General features: G+C 40.1%; 1 protein-coding gene across 3 annotated transcripts in view; it reads right to left on the reverse strand.

Moving 5' to 3' along the window:
* Nucleotides 1–20,999, reverse strand: part of LOC101164651 (lysyl oxidase homolog 2B) — a 37,256-nt gene that overhangs the window by 2,590 nt on the left and 13,667 nt on the right. For all 3 annotated transcript variants that reach the window (XM_011479580.3, XM_004072780.4, XM_011479579.3), the window contains exons 4-11: nt 16,625–16,836; nt 11,757–11,964; nt 7,060–7,243; nt 6,068–6,219; nt 4,709–4,876; nt 2,238–2,403; nt 1,714–1,954; nt 895–1,010 (exon numbers count right to left, since the gene is read on the reverse strand). In XM_011479580.3, coding sequence (XP_011477882.1) covers nt 895–1,010; nt 1,714–1,954; nt 2,238–2,403; nt 4,709–4,876; nt 6,068–6,219; nt 7,060–7,243; nt 11,757–11,964; nt 16,625–16,836 — 1,447 coding nt within the window. The remainder of the gene's footprint in view (nt 1–894; nt 1,011–1,713; nt 1,955–2,237; nt 2,404–4,708; nt 4,877–6,067; nt 6,220–7,059; nt 7,244–11,756; nt 11,965–16,624; nt 16,837–20,999) is intronic.

The following is a 20,999-nucleotide window of genomic DNA, read 5'->3' on the forward strand; positions in this document are numbered from 1 at the left end:
ACACAATTAATTAAATTTAGAATTGTTGGGAGTGTTTGCACATTCAGGTTCATTCATGTTCAAGACTCACTCCAAAGAAAAATGTGGTTTTGGTGTTTTTAACGTGTTCTTGTGAATATTTCCTAATGATTGTGGACATTTAAAAAGAAAATTACACTCAAATAGCATTTCTGAGTATCTCTTCATTCAAATCGTTGTGGATGAAGAGTAGACAAAAGATTCTGTTGTAAAAAGCTAGAGGTAGAAGCCACCACGGCTCCCTCCATGGTGTGTCTGCTTGCAGACTAATAGATCCATTAACGTCCTTATTTTCCTCGTCTGAGTTGGCATCTCGCTCAAAACTGTACAGCTGGATAGCTCCAATATTGATTGCCATTTTGTTGCACTGTTAATGTTAGGTTGGGGGTGTGAGCGGCTGTAAGCTAGTGGGAAGGAGTGTAAACAGATGGATGATGGATTACGCCTTGCCAACAGTCAGGCAGGACCTACTGTAGCTCTGCAGAAACTATGTCTGAGAAAATGACACGTGTTTAGATTTTGAATAAAAACGGCGTAATCATAATTAAAAGACTACTGTTGTTAACGATTTGAAAAACAGATCAAATATGATCACAGTGAGACTGTAACCCTTGTGCTATCCTAGGCACTTTAACATTGGGAGTTGGGTCATCTAGACCCACTAGACAGCGCGCTGAACCTTCATTCTTCAATGATTTGTGAACCTCACTGGTGTCCATTGATTACATGAAATCTTTCCACTTTTATCCACCTTTGTCATGGTAGGGAGAACATGTCAATGTAAGGGTGGGGTCATCTAAGATAGCACAAGGGTTTTAAAGCTTGAGCGTGTCTGAAGTAGGATGGATCTTTTGTAGGAATATGTGTGGTTCTCACCTTCATCACACTCGGAGTCCTCCAGACAGAAACTGGCTTTGTGTCCTTCTGCCACCTTGGATCCGTTCAGAGTGAACAGGTCATAAGTAGTGAACACCTCCATGCTATGATAATGCCTTGAAATACAAGAAAAAAGGTTTCAAAATGATGCAGCTGTTGGCTCCTACATTAATCAGCACGTCCTTCAGTTTCGCTCAGTGAATTTGATACACAAAAAGGATCTCTTGCTAACTCAAGATTGGCAGAGACTGTGGCTTTAAATCACCACGGACAGTTAACCCTTGTGCTATCCTAGGCACTTTAACATTGGGAGTTGGGTCATCTAGACCCACTGGACAGTGCTCTGAACCTTTTTTCTTCAATGATTTGTGATCTTCACTGGTGTCCATGGATTACATGAAATCTTTCCACCTTTATCCACCTTTGTCATGGTAGGGAGAACACGTCAGTGTAAGGGTGGGGTCATCTAAGATAGCACAAGGGTTAACTGCAAGGCAACACAATAAAGAAAAATCTATGATGTGGTTTGTGGAACAGACTGGCCTATGGAAAAGGTGTTTCTGTGTGCGTCTTGAAGGGAACCTTTACTTTGTATTTATGGGCTAAAAACTGGTTATTAGCTTTCACAACTCATAGTGCACAATGAATATTTTATTTTGATTTTTTTCCTTTTTTAATCCAAATTTCTTACAGCTTTTGGAATTAAGCACATAAAAATATGTAATAGTCATCCACTAAAACAAAAAGAAACACTGTTAAAGTGAGGTCTGTACGCTTTGCTACTGTGGAATTAGCTCCTAAGGTTGTGTGACCCCTGACCTGTGACATTCGTGCCAAACCCACTCGTGCCTCCCTGCTTTGGGTCGGAAGTCGGACTGGCCGTTGTTGTGGATTTGGGAGGAGAAGCGCAGCAGGCGGCGGTACGTGTTGGCGGGCACTTGGCCTGAGGTGGAGGACAGACAGTTCTCCTCGTATGCACACTGCAGCATGAACATGGGTCGGTCTTCCATGTAGGTGGTCTGCTCCACTACCTGAGGGTTAAGCACCAGGTCAGGAGCCGCTGGAGATGCAAGGACAGACAGAAAAAAAAGATATCAAACATAAAAACTTTAGTAAAATGTCTGGAGGAAGACAAAATAAAGTTTCCGCAAAAATGGAACTAATCATTTCAATGTGCACACCACACCAGTAAAAGCCTAGTTTTAGAGGCCCTCTCTAGTAAAAACAAGAGAGAGGGGCTGCATTGCAATGCCTACCAGTTTGAATAAAAATTGGTCACATTTTTCTTTCCATTTCAGCTAAGCAGAACTACATCGATTTTGAGACGGATTTCTGTGCCTTACTCTCAGAGCAGGAGACTCCAGCAGCTTTGCGTCCTCCTCCTCGGGGACAGCTGAGGTGCTCGCCGTGGTGAAGACAGTGGGACAGAGACATCTCAGTTCCCGAGCAGCGGACGCCACTCATCACCACTTGGTCTGCACTCACTTCACCCGGCCAATACCATGTCTCCTGAGGAGAAATGAAGAAATGAAGCAATTGAGATGCATCACATTATTTATTAAAGATGGAAAATAAGAGTCTAAGCCTGTAAAAAAAAAAAAAAAAATTCTCAGCTATAACTTATTTTAGTTTTAATGCCCAAATGTAGATAAAGCAGTAACACTGATAAATAGCCTTTATTTGGATCAATTTCTTATATATTTTTTTTATTTGGACAAATAGTATAAAAACAAAACTATAGCAAAGCACATTTTTAAATAGGCAGTATTAAAAGTATTAATATAAGTATTAATATAACCCTCAATAAAGAGATTGGTTACATTTTATTCAATAAAATTACACCTAAAACCTGAAAAAATTGATTTTAAAGAACTTCAAATCAATGTAGTTATTTAAAAAGCTGAGGTTGTCTCAATGTGTTACAAAAAAAAATAAAAATAAAATTTTCATAAAATGTCAAAGCAGGAGCAGTAGAACCCTAACTGACAGTTTTTGAGAAACTGTATTTAAGCAGTATCCTGATGATCAATGACTTGGTGCAGAGATATAGCAGCAAATCACTGTTTGGAGGAGCGCGGGTTTGGTTCCGGCTCTGTCCATCCATATGTTGAAGTGTCCTTGGGCAAAACACTGAACCCCAAATTGCTCCTAGTGGTTATGGGTTGGCGTCAGTGTTAAGATACATTCACCTGAGAGCGCGCTGGGGGCGGGGTTCTGTCAACCTTCACTGTAAATTAAGGCTTTTTTTTTTTTTAAACACATTTTTTGTTTTGTTTTTTATTTAATTTTACACATTTTTTTTTTGTATTTTGGGCTGTGGTTGCAGTGTTTTGTGTTGTATCGCTTCAAATTTGTTTTAAAAGGAATAAACTAAAATGCTGTTCCAGTAGTTAAAAGCTGAATTATAATATAGATGGTTTTTGAATTTAGTATTTGCTTTGAAAGTTTTGTCTTTATAATAGCACATACATATCAGACGCGTTTGATTGTCCAGGGTCACTCAATTCAAGTAGTCAAGTCGGCATATTTTTGCGGAAGTTGGAGGTTGGTTAGTTTGCAACATGTAAAGAAAAACAAATAAAAAGAATTTCTGTATTGTATTGTGATGAAAACGATAAAAATATGATTCTGCAGTTTAAAGTTATTAGCAAAAGTGTATGCCTCTTCTAAAAGTATAAATGAAAAGGTCTGTGTCTTCATCAACAAAGAGGAATAGACCTGCCACAAGAGCAAAAAAAACCCCAACATGCACCAGTTCTTACTTTAGCTGAAAGGCAAACCAAACATCCTATAATCACAAAGCTATTTGCTCTGCAGAATTGCAGATGTTCTCAGAGATTCTGAAAGCAACAATTTTCGTCCTGCGGGTCAAAAAATGAGCACTTTCACTTCATGTCCTACACGTGTCAGCAGCTACCACAAAGTATCGAGGTTTGTTTTTAAAATAGAAACCCCACAGCGTGTGTGTGTGTGTGTGTGAGGGCAACCTGTAACGTTTTTCTGTTGGGTTCAAAAGTTGACATATATTTATTAGTAATAACTAAAATAGTTTTTAACAGATACAATAAAAGTGATTAAAATCGTGTTTTGGAACAACCTATTGTTTGAATAAATATAGTTTGACTTATAACCAGTGAGTTTCAATGAACTCCAAGCTAAATGTTAACAAAAATACCTGTTTCATTCTGAGAGCTTTAGCCAATCAGGTAAATATGTAATAAAAGTTTATTTTTATTTTTATCAGACCTTAAAAGGATAAAAACAAGGTGCATCATTTTTATGGCTATGATAATTAAATGTTAAAGATTTGGGGCAAAGCTTATAAAGAATGAACCTCTCCACTGTGTTTGAAGGGCCTGCCAAAACTACAATAACAACAAGGAAGGATGGATGTGAGAAAAAATGCATCTCAATAAATCACAGATTGAATAAATCTTAGACGAATGAAAAGCATCAAGAGATGTTTTGATAAAAGCAATAATGTAAAATACAAACTACGCAGCTTAAATACTTAAAAGTGACTATAATTTTCTAAACATTGGCGGCCAGAGCAGAATTTTTTCGTGACCCTACGGACACTGAGGAATGGAATATGTGTGGGCAATACAGAAATGTGCATGTTGATGAATTTCCCTCAGTTTTTGTGTGGTACTTCATCAATACCTGCAAATAACATCAGCTTAAATACTTTGTACTACAGTAGTTGTTGAGTGCAGGGGTGAAAAACAGTAATCATTTAGGCTATTATTCAGTTTAATTTATAAGAAATTGAATGAACTGCTCACAGTTGCCCTGCTGCTGCAGTGGCTCTTACCTGGAAAGCATTGCTGGCAAATCCTAAGCCCAGCTGTCGGCAGACCACCATGGCTTCCATGATTCCCCACCCCTCACTGCATACCGTCCCCCACACCAGAGAGTCGTTTCTCTCCATCAGTACCTCCACACGGCCTTCATAGGGGTTACGACCTCCACTCAGACGCAACTGTGGGATAAAAAAATGTCGGTTATGTCAATCTGTAATGTAAATCAACAATTAGTGTTGAGTTCATAGGTGTGACCTAACACAAAACTGTTATTTTACAGAATGTTTCTGCAATTTTTCTTCTTCTAAAGTACTAAAAACTCACATATAATGTGATTTTTGTGCCACTTCCTGGTCTAGAATTTTCTGGATGTTTTTTAACCATGTCTTGTTTGCCCCACGATGCACATTGATCACACCAATGAAAGTTGTCTTTCTATCTCCCCTCTACTTTCAGGCGGGAGATACTGTAGCCTACCATACAGAAAAGTGACGCTGCATAATACCTTCTATCCCACTGCCATCAGACCCTTGAACACCTATAAAACCAGAGATTCTAAAAGAACTTATTCACCCACCTTATTTTCTTTTTCTAGCTTTTTTTGCACAAAATCTCTTTTTGGATGAAATCACTTGCAAAGCTGTATTTATTGTTTTTACTTACATTGCATTTGCCTCATCATTGACCTGCCTTTGTGCTCCTTCTATTACTGTTTTGTTGTGACAAAGCAGTCATTTTGTTCGGCGTTCCATCCTTGAGTGAAGAATCTAAATCTTACCTGTTCCTTCTTGAATTTAAGCTCCTGATTTTTCATTTAATTTTTTCATGCACTTTCATTCATTCATCTTCTAAACTGTTTGTTCCCTATTGGGGACACGGGTCAGCCGGAGCATATCCCGACCACTCGTTTCTTTTTTTCTTATATCTATATTTTTTTGACTTTATCATACTTCCTGGAAATGTTTGTGAATTTTAAATGAGCTGTGTGTTTGTTGTGTTTTTTTTTTTTTTTCATTTTTGAGTGATTTCATGGATGACCTTAGCAGCAACATTTGACCCCAGTTCGTGCAACATTTAGACAGCAATTTTGCAGACGTCCACATCCTATCAGTAGTGATCCTGTCTACTGGTATCCCTGGTCTACTGGTTCTTTCTTTGCACCTGACCTCTTCCAAAACCACAACACTTCTGGGTTTGTCCATACCAAAGTCTTACATTTTACTCTACAGTTTAACTATGAAAACAACTTTCTTTAGATGGGAAGTGACCACAGATCTAAAATTGAAATGTGTGCGGAAAGACCTTCAGTGTTTGTTAATTTCCTTATAAATGTTGTGTTTGTGTTTGAGTAAAACAGAGAAGAGACCAACCCTCTGCTGGAACCCCATAGCAGGAACATTACATCTGACAGCCGCGTCCTCCTCGTGGCTGCAACCCAGAATCTCCCCGTTGAACAAACACTCAGTTATGGACTTCTCAAATCCAGAGCATTGCACCTCATTCATGTGCACCGGGCCCATTCCTGAAAGACACAAACAAAACACACAGTCAGTTTTTAAATCTTACATATATGCACATTCAGTGCCATTTTTTATGTCTCGAAGAATGGATGCAACACCTTTAACCCTTGTGCTATCTTAGATGACCCCACCCTTACATTGACATGTTCTCCTTACCAGGTCAAAGGTGGATAAAGGTGGAAAGATTTCATGTAATCCATGGACACCAGTGAAGATCACAAATCATTTAAGAAAAAGGGTTCAGTGCACTGTCTAGTGGGTCTAGATGACTCAACCCCCAATGTTAAAGTGCCTAGGATAGCACAAGGGTTACAGGAAATAGTTGAATTGAAAATGTTTGTTCCCAACTGTCACAAAATGCAACATAATACTTGCAGGGGTAAATCACTTATATCAAGTAGAAAGTTCCAAACTGTAAAGGTTTGGTTTGATGAGTTGAGGGAGGATTCTAACAAAGGGCATAGAAGATATTGCTTCAACTTCAAACTCCAGAATGAAAACTTTTTCAAAATAATGAAATAAATCAGGAACTTTGGAAAACCATAATCCAAAACTAAAGAGACCGAAAGACTTTGTTCAAAACATCTCTGAAAGAACCTTGGAGGACATCTTTTAATTGCATCTGACATTTTGAATTATTTCTAAAATAAGATTATTGGTCTTGATAATAAAGAAGAAAAAAACAAATACAGAAAAACACAGTGTCTCTAAAACCTTTGGAGAAAACGCATCTGCTTAACTTCCTCACTCACAAAGAAGCATAACCCACATTTATACTGTAAATGTAACTGAAAGTTAGGTATTACAATTGCATGCATTATTTCAGTCTTTGTAAAGCTTACCTTGTCCTAGACGACCTCCAGACAGAGCCTCCTTTGCGGTGCCGAAGCCAAGCTCGCGACACACCACAGTGGCAGCGAGCAAATTCCATTTATCGTCGCAGATGGTACCCCACTCTCCATTTTTCAGCACCTCCACTCGGCCCTCACCTACAATGGCCCCGCCACGGAGGCGAACCAAAGGTTGCTGTGGATGAGAAACAGAAGAGTGCGCTGAGACAAATGACATTTTCAACTCCAACATTATGTATACAATTTTCTTTCTAAAACAGAGGGCTAAGTTAAATGTTTAGAACATCGTCTTCTCCTCCCCTGCAATGGAAAAAACAGATCGGACAGTATGCATTTCTCTTGCCAACTGTTAGGATTCCTCTGGAAGTGTGAGTTTACAAGTAAACCCACATCTGGTTTCTAAAGCCAGATGTTCTCCTGTGTGGCCTGTGGACGGCAAATTTAAAAAGATGAACAAGACACTGCTGATTATTATATGAAAGCACCATTCTGCTAAATGAGAAAAAGATGGCAACTAGGTCAAATACATGACCATGATGGTGACAACATGGTTGTAATTAAGCACACAGAGCACATTCCAAGCTCATGAAATGCAACTGCCAAAAAATCCTCAAAAAAAAAAAAAGATTAATGTTGGTGGGGCCTAAAACATGATACACTGGTTTAGACTTCTATGGCTGAAATGAACTTTCTAGCCTGCCCTGTTTTAATTCTCTGGTATCAACCCACAACCTGGGAAATATATTCATGGTGAGAATTGGTTTTCTATGGAAGTGCAAGCTCAAGAAATACCTAAAGGATCAACTGCTCACTTCTTGGTGCCAATAGAAAACCCTCAGATGTCTTGTACAGTTTATACAGTAGCCCATTATGCCTCAAGTCAGAACTGCCCTCGTGGGTGGAAAAATGAGCAAACCTGTGTGGTGAACACATGTGACCCGCAGGAAATTTTAAGATCATGGACAACCCGGCAAAAATGTTCAAACACATTTTTTTCCTGGGCCAATGCTGCGGGCAACATGCTGTAGTAAACATCTATACGACACATAAGGGTAAGTAAGGGGGGAGTGGGTGAGACGTGAGCATGTTGTACAGATCTTTTTTTTTTAACCCCCCATTAGCCCCCAATAGCCCGCTAGTGCTATTCAAGTGATAAGTGCATGTTTCTTATGTGCAAGCCTGGCTGTTAGAAATGATGAAATTAGACAATGAAAGTAGTTTGAGTGGACATCCTACAGGGATGCTGGTATGGACACCCACTAATGAATGGTATCCTTATGACAACAGCATCACCTGCACCTCATAAGTGCATGTAATTTACGTTAGTCTTACAGTTACTTCACGATACACATGACATCTCTTATATTGGCCTAAAGGGAACTGCTAAAGACACCTGTGCTCCTCTAAAGATGCTGTCGCTCCTGTTTAGAGCCTCCTATGGGTCTGGACAGTCCAAAATCCCACAGCACAGCCCTCGTTCAGGTTAATGTGACTAAGTGCGAGGGAGAGTTAAGTTAAAATGTGTTTCATTTAAAGTGCAAGAGCAACCTGTGTCCTAACAACTACTTTGGTCATTTAGTTTTAAGTTGGAAGTTTTTGTGAATTCACTGGGGTTTAGTTTGGTTTAGTCTTTTAGTATCTAAGTGGGTACTTCTTTGTTTGAACAGGGTTTGTTGGTTGATGGTCATGTTCTCTGTAAAAACCTGTTTAAAAAAAAAAAAAGATTAAACAACAGAATTCTAGCCATTTGGGAGTATGGATCATTATTTTAAGCACAGCTTATCTTATATGTCAACCTATTGGGACCTAGCTCAGAAAGCAGACTCTTAGTAACCGAAACCTTACACTAAGGCATTACTAAACAGAATCTTGCCTATTCCAGATTTGATTCTTTCTGGAGGGCTTTCACTAAAACAAGTGATTACTAAAAGGTCGTACCAAGCTACTTATTTGGAGATTAACCAAAGTCTTTCCATAAGAACTTGATTGCAATCTTCAAACAACGGTCATTTACCTTCCATGTCTCTTCTGTCCAACACATAGACAATGCTCTAATGTATCCCAGACCTTGTAAACTTTGTTGTGGCTCATGCAGGTCCAACTGAACAAAAAATCTTGTTTTTTTTTCTCTTTAGGTCACTTTTGTTTTATTGTCTGACAAAAGCATGATTGTAAGTTGTGCAACAATTCCCTACAGCCATAGCTGCGTGTTTCACAAATGACGGCTGCTTTGTTTGACTGAACTCCTGCCAGAACTTAACACTGTGGAAAGAAAAATCCTCTTATCTTAGAAATAACAGCTTTTTTGTACCAGTTAAATTGTATTCCAATTTCTTTTCAATATCTTGCGTTTTTGTCAGTAATTTTTCAATTTTAAATGGTTTTTTTTTCCAGGTACTTATAGAAAAAGACCTTCACAGCAGCAGAATGGGAAAAAAAAGGAATGATTTTGCCAGTAGATACCAGTCTTTTCTCTGGTTGCCAACATATGTGGCTTAATTTGCTGAATTAGAAATAGAAATGCACAAAAGGATATAAGGAAATAAAAAGAATATGCAGATGTGATCAGTCAAAGACAATTCTGATAACTTAATAAAAGTATTTATTTGGAAAAAGCGAGGTCTGCACAGTGTGCAGAAAGGTTCTAGCTAACCCCTCCCAGCTCAGCGCACAGTAGTGAAACGTGACAAAGAGCATGCATGCATGTGCTCCACCAAAAACTTTAATGATAGCCCTGCAAGCACACATGTGTGTCAGTTCTGTGCATGCTGTTGTAATAATCTTTCTTTGAGTGCAGTGGTTCTATAAAAACGACAAAAAAACTGAGGAGAAGAGCTGCTGTGGAGCCAAGTGAACCATTACGCAATGAAAAACTTTCCATCCAGTTTGAAAAATGCTTCCAGATAAGAAAAAAGGCACCTTGGTTGAGGTGGCTAACCTTTGCAGAGTTGTTTTAGAGTAAATATTATTGTGTAAGGGGAACATTACATGACCAAAGTGGAAACCCGAGCATTACACCCACTTGTAGCCGCTAGATGTTCCATAAACCCTGAGTTTTCTTATTCTAAGCCTGGGGGCTGATCTCTGGTTTTCCACCAGATGTTGAACCAGCTGTGCTGAAAATGTAATATGTTCTGATTAGAAATGCCTTATTTCATTCAGTGTCAAAATTTCTGTATTAAAACCTTTCCAGACATAAAAAAGTCTGTTTTTAGAGGATAAGATGCAAAACAGAATTGAGCTGTGAATCCCAACAGAACAAGAGTCACATTGGGTGCAGGTGTCAGGAACTGGAGTTGTAGAAGCCAAAATGCAGGAAACTGGGCTTGGTGGCAGAAACATAAACATTTAACAAGTAAACTTAAACAGGACAAAAACCACAGAGAAACAAAACGCAGATAAAGCAGATGACCTGGCGATGTAGAACTGAAAGCAGACACTTCTGAGGACAATTAACACAAATGAAGACAGCTGTGGATGATTAATATGAACCTGGAGTGACTGACATGACCAAAACCACCACTGAAAAACTGAACTAAACTGCAGAATCCTCACAGTTCTTACACTGGTTTCATGTTTCAGGCTGTCAGTCTTTTGTCATGTTTCTTACTCATTAAAGTTTTAGTTCCTGCCATGTGCCTGGTGTTAAGGTTCACCGTTTTTCTTGACAGAACAATCTACTACCGTATGTTGTAATACTGTCAAAAACAAAATGGAACGTCTACATGCCAACCCGTTAACCACCCCTGCCTTCTTTCTCTCAGAGCCACTGTCTCTAAACCAAACATGGCCGCACTCACCACCGTCTTCTGCAACTTTCTTTTCTAGCTGACACTTTTGTCACACATCACACCTGAAATCTTCCCACCTGCTTGCACTTGCTTCCTCAACCCCTTCCTAGTTTTAGACTGTTGACCCTAAAGTCCTTCACCTTCCTCACCTCTGCTCCCTGGAACCTCTCCATTCCACTGTAGATCACAATGTCATCTGCAAACAGCAGCAATGATTCTCTTATCTCATCTGTCAGTCTGTCCATCACCAAAGCAAAAAAGATAGAGCTCACAGCTGATCCTCGGTGCAGTCCCACCTCCACCTTCAATTCCTGTCTCACCATTTCTCCACTGTCTGCCAGCTCTCATAAATGTCTTGCACGACTGCCGCTCCAGACTTCTTCACACAAACCACAGTTTCTCTCAGTATCCTGTCATAGACTCTCTAGATCATCAGAGACAATGCAATGCACCTCTGGTTCTCTTTCTCTGCATACAATTATACTGCTGCTCACTTCTGACCTCAGTCTAGCTTCCGCTACTCTTTCCCATAACTTCATTGAGTGACTCATCAGCTTTATTCCTCTGTAGTTTCCATAACTCTGCGTGTCTCTCTTCTTCTTAAAATTGGGCCCTGCTTTTCTACTCTTCATCCTCTTCAATTACTTCCTCACTTCATCCTTATTTATCTTTGCTAGTTCCTGCACCATAACAACCTTCTCTTCTGTGCTTTTTGACATTTTCCCTATTCATCAGATCTTCAGAATTCTCCTTCCATTGTTCCAATGAGACATGTGGAACCTGTCATCCCTTTTCCACTCCTGGCCTTGGTCACCCTAGCCCAAAGGTGCTGCATCACCCTGCACCCCTGTTTGCTTACTACGTATTCTAGTTTCATTGAGGCTTTGCAATTGTTACCTCTTGTCTGAAGGCCTTCCTGTATCCTGTCATAGGCGTTGGGGCAAAGGCTCTGCCGGGCACACAGCTCACCACCACAGGCAACCCCTCAGTGCAGGTGTCACTGGAGTTAGCATGTCCCAGTCTACAGCTGGACAAATGAGCTTCAGTACCAGTGCAGTTGACAGAGAAGTCCCAGTAGGTTGGTTTCCTCCTGCGAGCAAACATCCTGGGGGAAAAAAAAGAAACGATTACAAAGTTTTGGTTTGAAGTTTCACTCAATGACAAAATAAAGAGGTGGTCAAATTTATTTGCAGTTTAAGTAGTTTAAATCATGACATGCAGTCTGTTCTTTGGAAGTGTTGAAAGAGAAACCACAGACCAAAAATGTTTCAAAGCTAACGTGTGAATCATAGCCTCAGAACTCTACCTCCATAGAACTCTGAGCTCCAGAAATGTATTGGATTGTTTTCACATACATCTGGGACTGAGCATGTAAAAGAAGTTTTCATCAGATATTTCATTCTGGTTTTTAAAAATCAGAGATTCATAAAGGAGTTTGCATGTACCTCCCATACATGCGTAGGTTTTCTCCGGCTTCCTCCCACCATCCAAAAACATGCTTCATAGGTTAATTGGTCACTCTGAATTGTCCATAGTGTGAATGTGAGTGTGCATGGCTGTGTGATTGTGGCCCTGCGACAGACTGGTGACCTGTCCAGGGTGTCCCCAGCCTTCGCCCACAAGTGGCGAAGGTCCGTTAGCCCCGTGACCTCAAAGGGGACATAACAGATTAGAAGATGAATGACTTAATGAATGATACATTCATAAAGTCATGTTAAGTGCCACTGCAGATAAAACCTTGACTTGACATTTTCTCTGGATTGCATGCATCTAGACTAATGTTGTTGCACCAGCTTATTTTAATGTCCAAAGAACTAATGAGATTTTACTTAACAAGGTTCTCTTCTAAAGCAGGTCACTTCAAAGTGAATTCCAAAATTAAAATAAACGTTTTTGCAGAACTTGCATTATGAGTCCAGTAAATCAACAGCTTAATGTCCTCATAAATGTGAAGCACGTTTTTTGACCATTAAGAAAATGAGAATTAGAAAATGGAATGTTTCCACCGAAAATCTTTGATCCTGTTTTAGTTCCGAAAAGGCAATGAAGTTATTGTGTGTCGTTAATTTAAAACAGGTAATTAAACTGTTGACAAACAAAGCTATTGACAAAAAATAAAGTCTATGAGAGGTCAAGTCACCTGAAAAAGTAAAAGCAGTACTATTATTATTATTATTATTTGAAGTTTTTACTTTATTTTGAAATCCTGTGATTAAATAAATAATAAAAATATACTTAAGCCAAAATCAAAAAATGAACCTGTGTTGCTTACAGCTCTCACCCCCCCAACCTAACATTACCAGTGCAATAACTATGGGGAGTTTTGATCCAGATACCAGCTCAGACGAGGAAAACAAAGATAGACATCTTCTATTTGTTAACAAGATCAGAATGGAGTGTAGCAGGGACCTTGTGGCCTACCCAGTGCAGTTTTAATGTAACAAATATGCTCTTTTTCAAACTGCATATTTCATCTGCTCTTGATTGACTACGGTTTGAGTAAAGAAATACTCAGAAAAGCTATTTTGAACTAAATTTACTGTATATATGTCCTCCATTTATAGAAATACGCCTCAAGAACATGTAAAAAAACTGTATTTTCATTGGAGTGGGTCTTTTAAATAAAAAAGGTGGAAATCTAACTTATGATATAAAGTATATAGACGCCCACATTTCATACATTTCGAATCAAAATTTTCTTGAAGCAAAAAAACCCTTAAAGAAAGGTTCCAAAACTGCCCAGAGTGTCTTTTGGCAGACTGTAAAAGCCCCATGCCTGTTTCATAGGGCTGATTACAGATGTAAACTGTCACGCACACGGAAAGTTAAAGCAGCAGCCATGAATGTGGTTACCTAAAGCAGGAGGCTCCCCGCCTCGGCAGACAGCGAAACCAAGGGCATCCACAGGCCTGAACCTTTTATGGCAGACTGTGATTAACATGCGGATGGACAACTGCAGGCTTCCTAAAGCAGTCGCCGGCGCATCACGTAGACTTTATGGAATGCAAGAACGTCCGAAACAGGATAAGTGGTTGCAGTGTTTAGGAACGTGTGGTTTCTGGCAACTGCCAGCGGCAGCTTTCACCTTGGTTCAATGAATGTGCTGGGGTCTGGCAAGTTTATAATGCTGTACCTAAAGGAATTTGAATGCATTTCCTGAATTTCACCATTCACACGGACGTGAGTTTACATGTTAAATAGAAAGATATGAGACAATGTCAAGGAAGCATGCAATCTGAAAAATATCTGATTGTCTAATCGGATTTTATTTCAGATGAAAAAAATCATCTGAAAGAAAGAAATGCTAATAATTTTATTTATGATTTCATAACCACCCAGAAACGGACTGGCAACCTGTTCAGGGTATACCCCACCTCCACCCAACAGTTGCTGGGTAGGCCTCAGCAATCAGTGGATGGATGGATGGATGGATGGGTGGGGGGAGGGAGGGAGGGATGGATTTCATAACCTGAATGTTTTAAAAACTTACAAATTTAGCAGAAATGAAAAAGGTGTAAATATGTTCTAAATATCTTAAAAAAGGTATTGGTTCATTGAGTTTCCATGTGTTGCAGGTTAAGACGGTTGTTATTCTTAGAACCCAAATTCTTGCAACAAATTAAAAAAAAAAATCAGAATCAAAATCAGAATTCCGCGCGCCGGTTTAGCTCGTGCTGGTTTGCGGCGCCTTCCATCTGTGAAAACCAGGGTTCGACTCCGGGCTGCTCCCTGTTCCCTTCCCTACCTCTGTGCCGGTCCCAAGCCCGGTTGCTTTGAGAAGGTTGCGTCAGGAAGGGCATCCGGCGTAAAACATTGCCAAGTTTACCGTGCGACTCGTTCGCTGTGGCAACCCCTGATGGGAAAAGCCAAAAGGGAAACAAGTCTTTTATTTTTTAATGCCTAGCTTGCCGTGCTGGAAACTCTAACATTGATTTTCTTTTTTGTTTGTTAATAACTAAATGATACCAATCTGTGTTGTTGATGTTTGACAGCCGAAAAATGCGGGGAAGCAAAACAACTTTTGCAACTAATACGGAACATCAGAACTGAAACATGGTGATGCAATCATGTGCACAATTTGTAAAAAAAATAACAGTAGTCCAAACTGTCTTTTCAGGTAATGGCATGACTTCCAAAGACGTTCACCACTCTTGAGTCTCATACTATTTTAACTATGGGCTTGGAAACATGCATAGGAGCCACAGCTTCTGATTAAAAGTCTATGTAAACACACGTATATGCACATTTTAGGCTTTTACATTCTAAACTTTTGCTATCACGTATGGCAACTCAAGTTTTGTTTTTGTGCGCAGAAATCGCATGTCAATAAAAAGAATAGGCGTCAAAAGTTAAAGTTTGGTAGTGATGTATGAATCCTTTGATCAACCATTTGAAAATTCATCATGAAGGAGAAATTATTTTAATTAATTATGCGTTTTTTGCCCGGCTGGAATTATACAACACCAAGTCTTTCATATATCAGAATGGTGTTGTTCACCTTTTGGCATCAGCTTTCACTGATTTATGGAGGTGGTTAGGCAGAGATTAATTATCCCAGATGCCCTTCCTGACACAAGCCTGAATTTTATCCAGGCTGGGGGCCGGCACAGGGAGATTCAGATTCGGGCCACTTGTGGCTACATAGTTAAGGCCCGTACACACCGGGACGAATATTCGCCAGGCGTTATTCGCCAGCGTTTTTGGCCACGTTTTTTGTGTTCACACCCAGGCGATTTTCGCTGACGATGAGCCGAGCGAACATGCAATTTCATTCCCTGACATTAGATGGCGCTTAATGTAAACAGAAATACTCCTGTACACGAGGTGGCGCTGCGCAACTTCACGCTTCTTAAAGTCGCTTTTCCCTCAGAAGAAGAGAGCAAGTATTTACGCGCTTGTCAGAATAATACAAAGAAAACATGAATATTTCAAGCACCAGTAGCTCCAACTGGTGCTTGGTTCGGGGATATTTTAGAATGTCCGTCATTATTTCTTTGAGGCAGTGTAGACGCTACTTGGCGTCTATCTTCTTCGCTGGTATGTGTGCTCAGCAAGGCAGTTTTGTGTTTGAGCGCCCCGAAGTTGTGTTTTACTGTAACTTCAGAAACTCCAGACACGTTGGCAAAAGCGCCATTCTCATTGGTCGAATAGATTTCGAGCGAGGCGTCAAAAAAAAAAAAACGAACCCGAGGCGTTTTTTTTTTTGACGCGTGGCGTTTTTTCGCGTCAGTGTGCACACTCTCATTGGTGCCCTTTGTTTAGTCATAAGGCGTTAAACGTCGGCGAAAATCACCGGCGAAAAATTCATCCCGGTGTGAATGGGCCTTTAGGCAGTAGCTTGTTGGGTCTTGCCCAAGGACCCGTACTGGATGTAGTTCATTACACCCCCTGGGAATTGAACCCTGGTCTCCTATGTGCGAGTCCGGCGCAAAACCAACGGGTACATCCAGTCTTTCATGTATTGGAATAGAGCTGTGAAAGAAAATACCTGAAGCAAGTCTCAAGAGATTTGCACCACTTTGACTTTTTGCACCAAGACTCTTCCAACTGTGATTACATGCACTAGTATCGGGTAGCAACACACGTGAGTGAAGATCATATGTTAACAGCGTGTTCAAGAACCCAAGTTCAGGGCGTTTTTTGAATGTGCCACCCATGCCCAGTGTGTATGTAGCCTCAGTATCCATGCTGAAATAGACCTATTGATCACATGAACTTCAGTAGGAACTCTTCTTCTCATGCACCACAGAAGCATGCATACTAACTTGTAAACTCTGGCGTTGTAGCGCTTTTCCCCGGGGAAGCCAAACATGCCGCAGATGACTCTGCTATTGAACTGGGTCCACTCTGTGTCACAGATCTGCTTCCACTTGCCACCATCCTTCACCTCTACATAACCTTCAGTCACAGGGATCCGCTTGCGGTATGAAGAAAGGATGGCTCGTATACGGACGTCCTCCACACGAATGTCAAGGTTCTGTGGAAATTATCGACAGAATGACACAAGGAAAATTTGAGATTAAAAGGACAGGAAAAATGACATGATGTAAAATGATTCTTTTCCTTAAGTTTGAAGCATCTGAAGCCACTTAATTATCAAGTAAAATGAAAGAAACAAATATTTTATGTTGAAGAATAATTCACACAATTTTTGGCTTTTTTGTTTACACTGTTGATTTCATGTTGGGAAGAGGCAAAAAGCTGTAGACAGCTTACAAAAAGAAAGTACTTGAATGCAGCAGTAACTCATAAGTTTTCACCTTATCTTCTTCTCACATTTGTGTCAAAATATAACCTGCAGCAAACTGCTTTACAACATACCTGCTGTGCAAACTGTTTAGGACAAAACCAAGTGAACCTGTCACACATTGACTCTAAATGAGAACTGGACTTCTGGAACTGGAGAACTGGAAGTCTTCAATGTGCAATATTAACAGTTCCCATGTGCAATATAGTTATAGATCCAGAAAATTATGTAGGTATGTACATGTGTAGATTTCCACAGTTACAGAAATTATTTACTGTTCTTTTATAAAAGTATATTACTTATTTATATTGTTTGAACAGCTGGAGAGCACCAGATTTTCGTTGTCACAAGTCTCTTGTGTAACAATCATAATAAAGGATTTCTGATTCTGACTGAGTGACTACGGTGGCCGACAGTGCATACAAAAGAAAAAACGCAACGGCATTATCCGAAGCACAACGAAATTGCCCACAACACAACGACATAACCATAGCAATGGCATAAACCGCAGCCCAACTGAAATGAGGACTTTTTTTTCCTACCGGCAGAAGAAAAAAATCAGCTTCAAACTATTCGGTGCGAAGGAGTTATAGAATTCTGAGAAAAAAGTCAGAATTTTCTATGGCTTTTTTTTTCTTTCTCCATGGCCCTAATCCTCTTCCGTAAGCATATGTACGGAAAAAAACTCGTAATTTTACGAAATTACAGTGGAGGTGAGCATACAGCGCAGCAGGTGAACGCCGCGCAGCAGCAGAACAGACAGACTAAACTTAGTCGAACAGGTGATCTGAATTTTTATTGATAACGTTCCAAATGTTTGGATGGTCATTTATTTGATTTATGATTTATTAAAGTTTAATTTATTGATGGTTGGTTTGCAGGATCCCTGCAGCCCGATGAAGCCATCGGTGTCCCTGCAGCTTTCCACTTAAATCCTTTCTTCCTCCACCAAAAACAAGATCTCTACGTTTGTGTGACGCTTCCGTCCAAGGAGGAGAACTTTTTGGCATTTTCAACCTTCTAATGCTAATATAACAGACTATTTTCATTCCTCTTTATTGTTTTATGCTGAAACGGGACGTTTCCTCTGGAGGAGTGGGCGTATGTAACACTGTTTACTTCCACATTGGTGTTCGGATGACAGGTTCATGACGTAAGGTGACAAATAAACTTCAGGGTGTATGTATGCAAAGGAAAATAAAGGCTGCAGAGCTCCTCTACACCCAAACGTGTCTCTGAGCCCCTTATTTCACAAATGAAACTCCGCTTTACTGACACCGAACCCCGGAAAGCCAGCTCCACTGATAATAATCTGATTTTGAGTTTCCAAAAGGTTCCGAATCTCTGTTTTTAAACCTATCCGGAAATAAAGCTTCACAAAAGGCTCCACATATTTCATCTTCTAGCTAGGCTCCGATAAACGGAAAACTTTGGTGTTTTTTCCTCGTTACTCTAGGACTTTTTTCTCGTAAGTTTACGACTTAAAAGTCGTAATTTAAAAAAAAAAGACAAAGAGCGTTAGATGCAGATGTCACTTTGTGCAGAGCTGGGTAAATTCATATTTTTAGACAAACGTATATTTGTAAGAAATTACGTTATCTAGTAAGAAAACACCCTAATCTTGTCCAAATATCACGTAGCTCTCAGGAGCACCGAATAGTTTGAAACTGAATTGTTTTTTTTCCGCCGGTAGGAAAAAAAAGTCCTCACTTCCGTTGTGCTGAGGTTAATGCTAATGCTGCGGTTGTGTGGTTGTGTTGCGGGTAATTTCGTTGTGCTTCAGGTAATGCTGCTGTTGCGCTTTTACTCTGTCATTCTTTTGGTCAGAATGACCATTCTGGCTCTAATATCATGTTTAACATGTTTTCAGTAATTCAAATTTTTCTTTTTTCATAATAGTATTTCTGCAGTGCGCATTATTTAAGTTATAAACGGAGCAATTAGAAATAAATATGTGGTCTCACGTCAAATGTCAAATGTTCAAAACGTTTGATTGACAGATTCTCCAAGCCCACTTTCAATTTGTAGGGGTGTGGCCTTTCAATAAGCTCACCCCTGATTGGCGACAGTGGTTTCCATTTAAATATTTAGTCAACCGCCTCAGATCAATCACTGCCTACTGATGTTGTCTGTCTCCAACATGGCGACATTTGTCTCACAAAAAATGGCTGAATTAACTAAATTTGATTGGTTCTATGGATGACATCACACTAACTTGGTCCAGGTCTCATATACAGTCAAAGCTGTCACATACAGTAGCTTAGGCAGAGTGGCTCTGCTGAGTACAGGGACAGAAAGGGGCAACAACCAGTCCCATTTTAAGTAGCTACATGCTTTTGTTACAATTTCAGTCAACAAATCTGAACTGATGTTAATCAGATCAGAGATAGATATAATATATATATATATATATATATATATATATATATGAAAAAAAAAAACGCCCCTCTCACCCTCCGCGGGTGGTTTCTCCTCCAAGCTCGGGTCCTCTACCAGAGGCCTGGGAGCTTGAGGGTCCTGCTCAGTATCTTAGCTGTTCCTAGCACTGCGCTTTTCTGGACTGAGAGGTCTGAGGTCTTTCCAGGTATCTGTTGTAGCCACTCCTCCAGCTTGGGGGTTACTGCCATGAGTGCTCCAATTACCACAGGCACCACTGTCACCTTCACTTTCCAGACTTTCTCCAGTTCTTCTCTGAGTCCCTGGTATTTCTCCAGTTTCTCATGTTCCTTCTTCCTGATGTTTCCATCGCTTGGCACTGCCACATCCACCACAACGGCTTTCCTCTGTTACAATGGCTTTCCTCTGTTTATATATATATATAAAACTTTGATTGATTTGTTTTATATTGTTTAATATTTAATCTTTTTCAACAAACGGATTCATGAAAGTATTGTCTCATGTGCAGCCAAATAAACCCTGAAACATGAAATGAAGAGTCATTTTTCTCAGCTGCCATTTGCCTCCAGAGAATCCAAGACGCCGCTTCGCAGAGTGAAATCTACAAATCATCCTCTTTCATGTCCTATTTGGGATTCTTGCTAAGATAACCACACTAATGGTTCTTTCCTGTTATAACTGCACGTGACTTGCTTGCAGGCAAGAGATATGCACATGGCATTGGCAAAAGCTACAATTAACTTTTTTTTCAACAAACAAGTGCCAGCACATGAGTCAAAACTTACAAAATGTTCTCAGTCGTTTTTCTTTTCTTTTTTTGAGTTCACTCTGAGGTCAGTCTGAGACATCTGAGTTGTCCCCATCTCAAACGAATCATATCCTTGATCTCTTCTCTTTAGTTTTCCCTGATGAATTTCCTGTTAGAGGCTCAGAAACTTCACATGCGTGCACGCAGACAAAGGAGTAATGGCAGGCACATTGGGGGAGGGAGGGTAGTGTTTCTAACATGTGTGGGTTGATTCAATGGACTCCAGGGAACGAGCTCTTTGAGAAGCCTGTTCTTGCCTGAGAGGAACACTGCCACAGATGGAAAAAGTGTTGGTGAGATAACTTTAGCAGGAAAAGTGAAATCATTGCAGCACAAATCTGACTAGACAAGTCTACTTTGTACTGAACAGTTATATACTTGTTCCTGAAAGAACAGTTTTCTATTTAAGTTGTTTTTCAACATAGAACAGGTCTACTCTGACTGGAAAAAACAATGAAAGAAAAAGGCTACCGTCACATATCCCAAAATGCCACAGGACCGAGCCGAAAATGCAAGTTTTTACGCAAATTCAGCAGGTGGCTGCGCAGTGACGAGCGGGAGACTGGAAGGCACGGGTTTCTGATAGGTGGGTCTCCAAGGGTCCCCAAAACTGTCTGATGATCGGCCGATTTGAGACTGCCATCCTCCAGCCCCCCCCCCGCCCCTGTGCTCCCATCCCATTGCTACC

This window comes from Oryzias latipes, chromosome 9 (assembly GCF_002234675.1).
Source record: "Oryzias latipes chromosome 9, ASM223467v1".
Lineage (NCBI taxonomy): Eukaryota > Metazoa > Chordata > Actinopteri > Beloniformes > Adrianichthyidae > Oryzias > Oryzias latipes.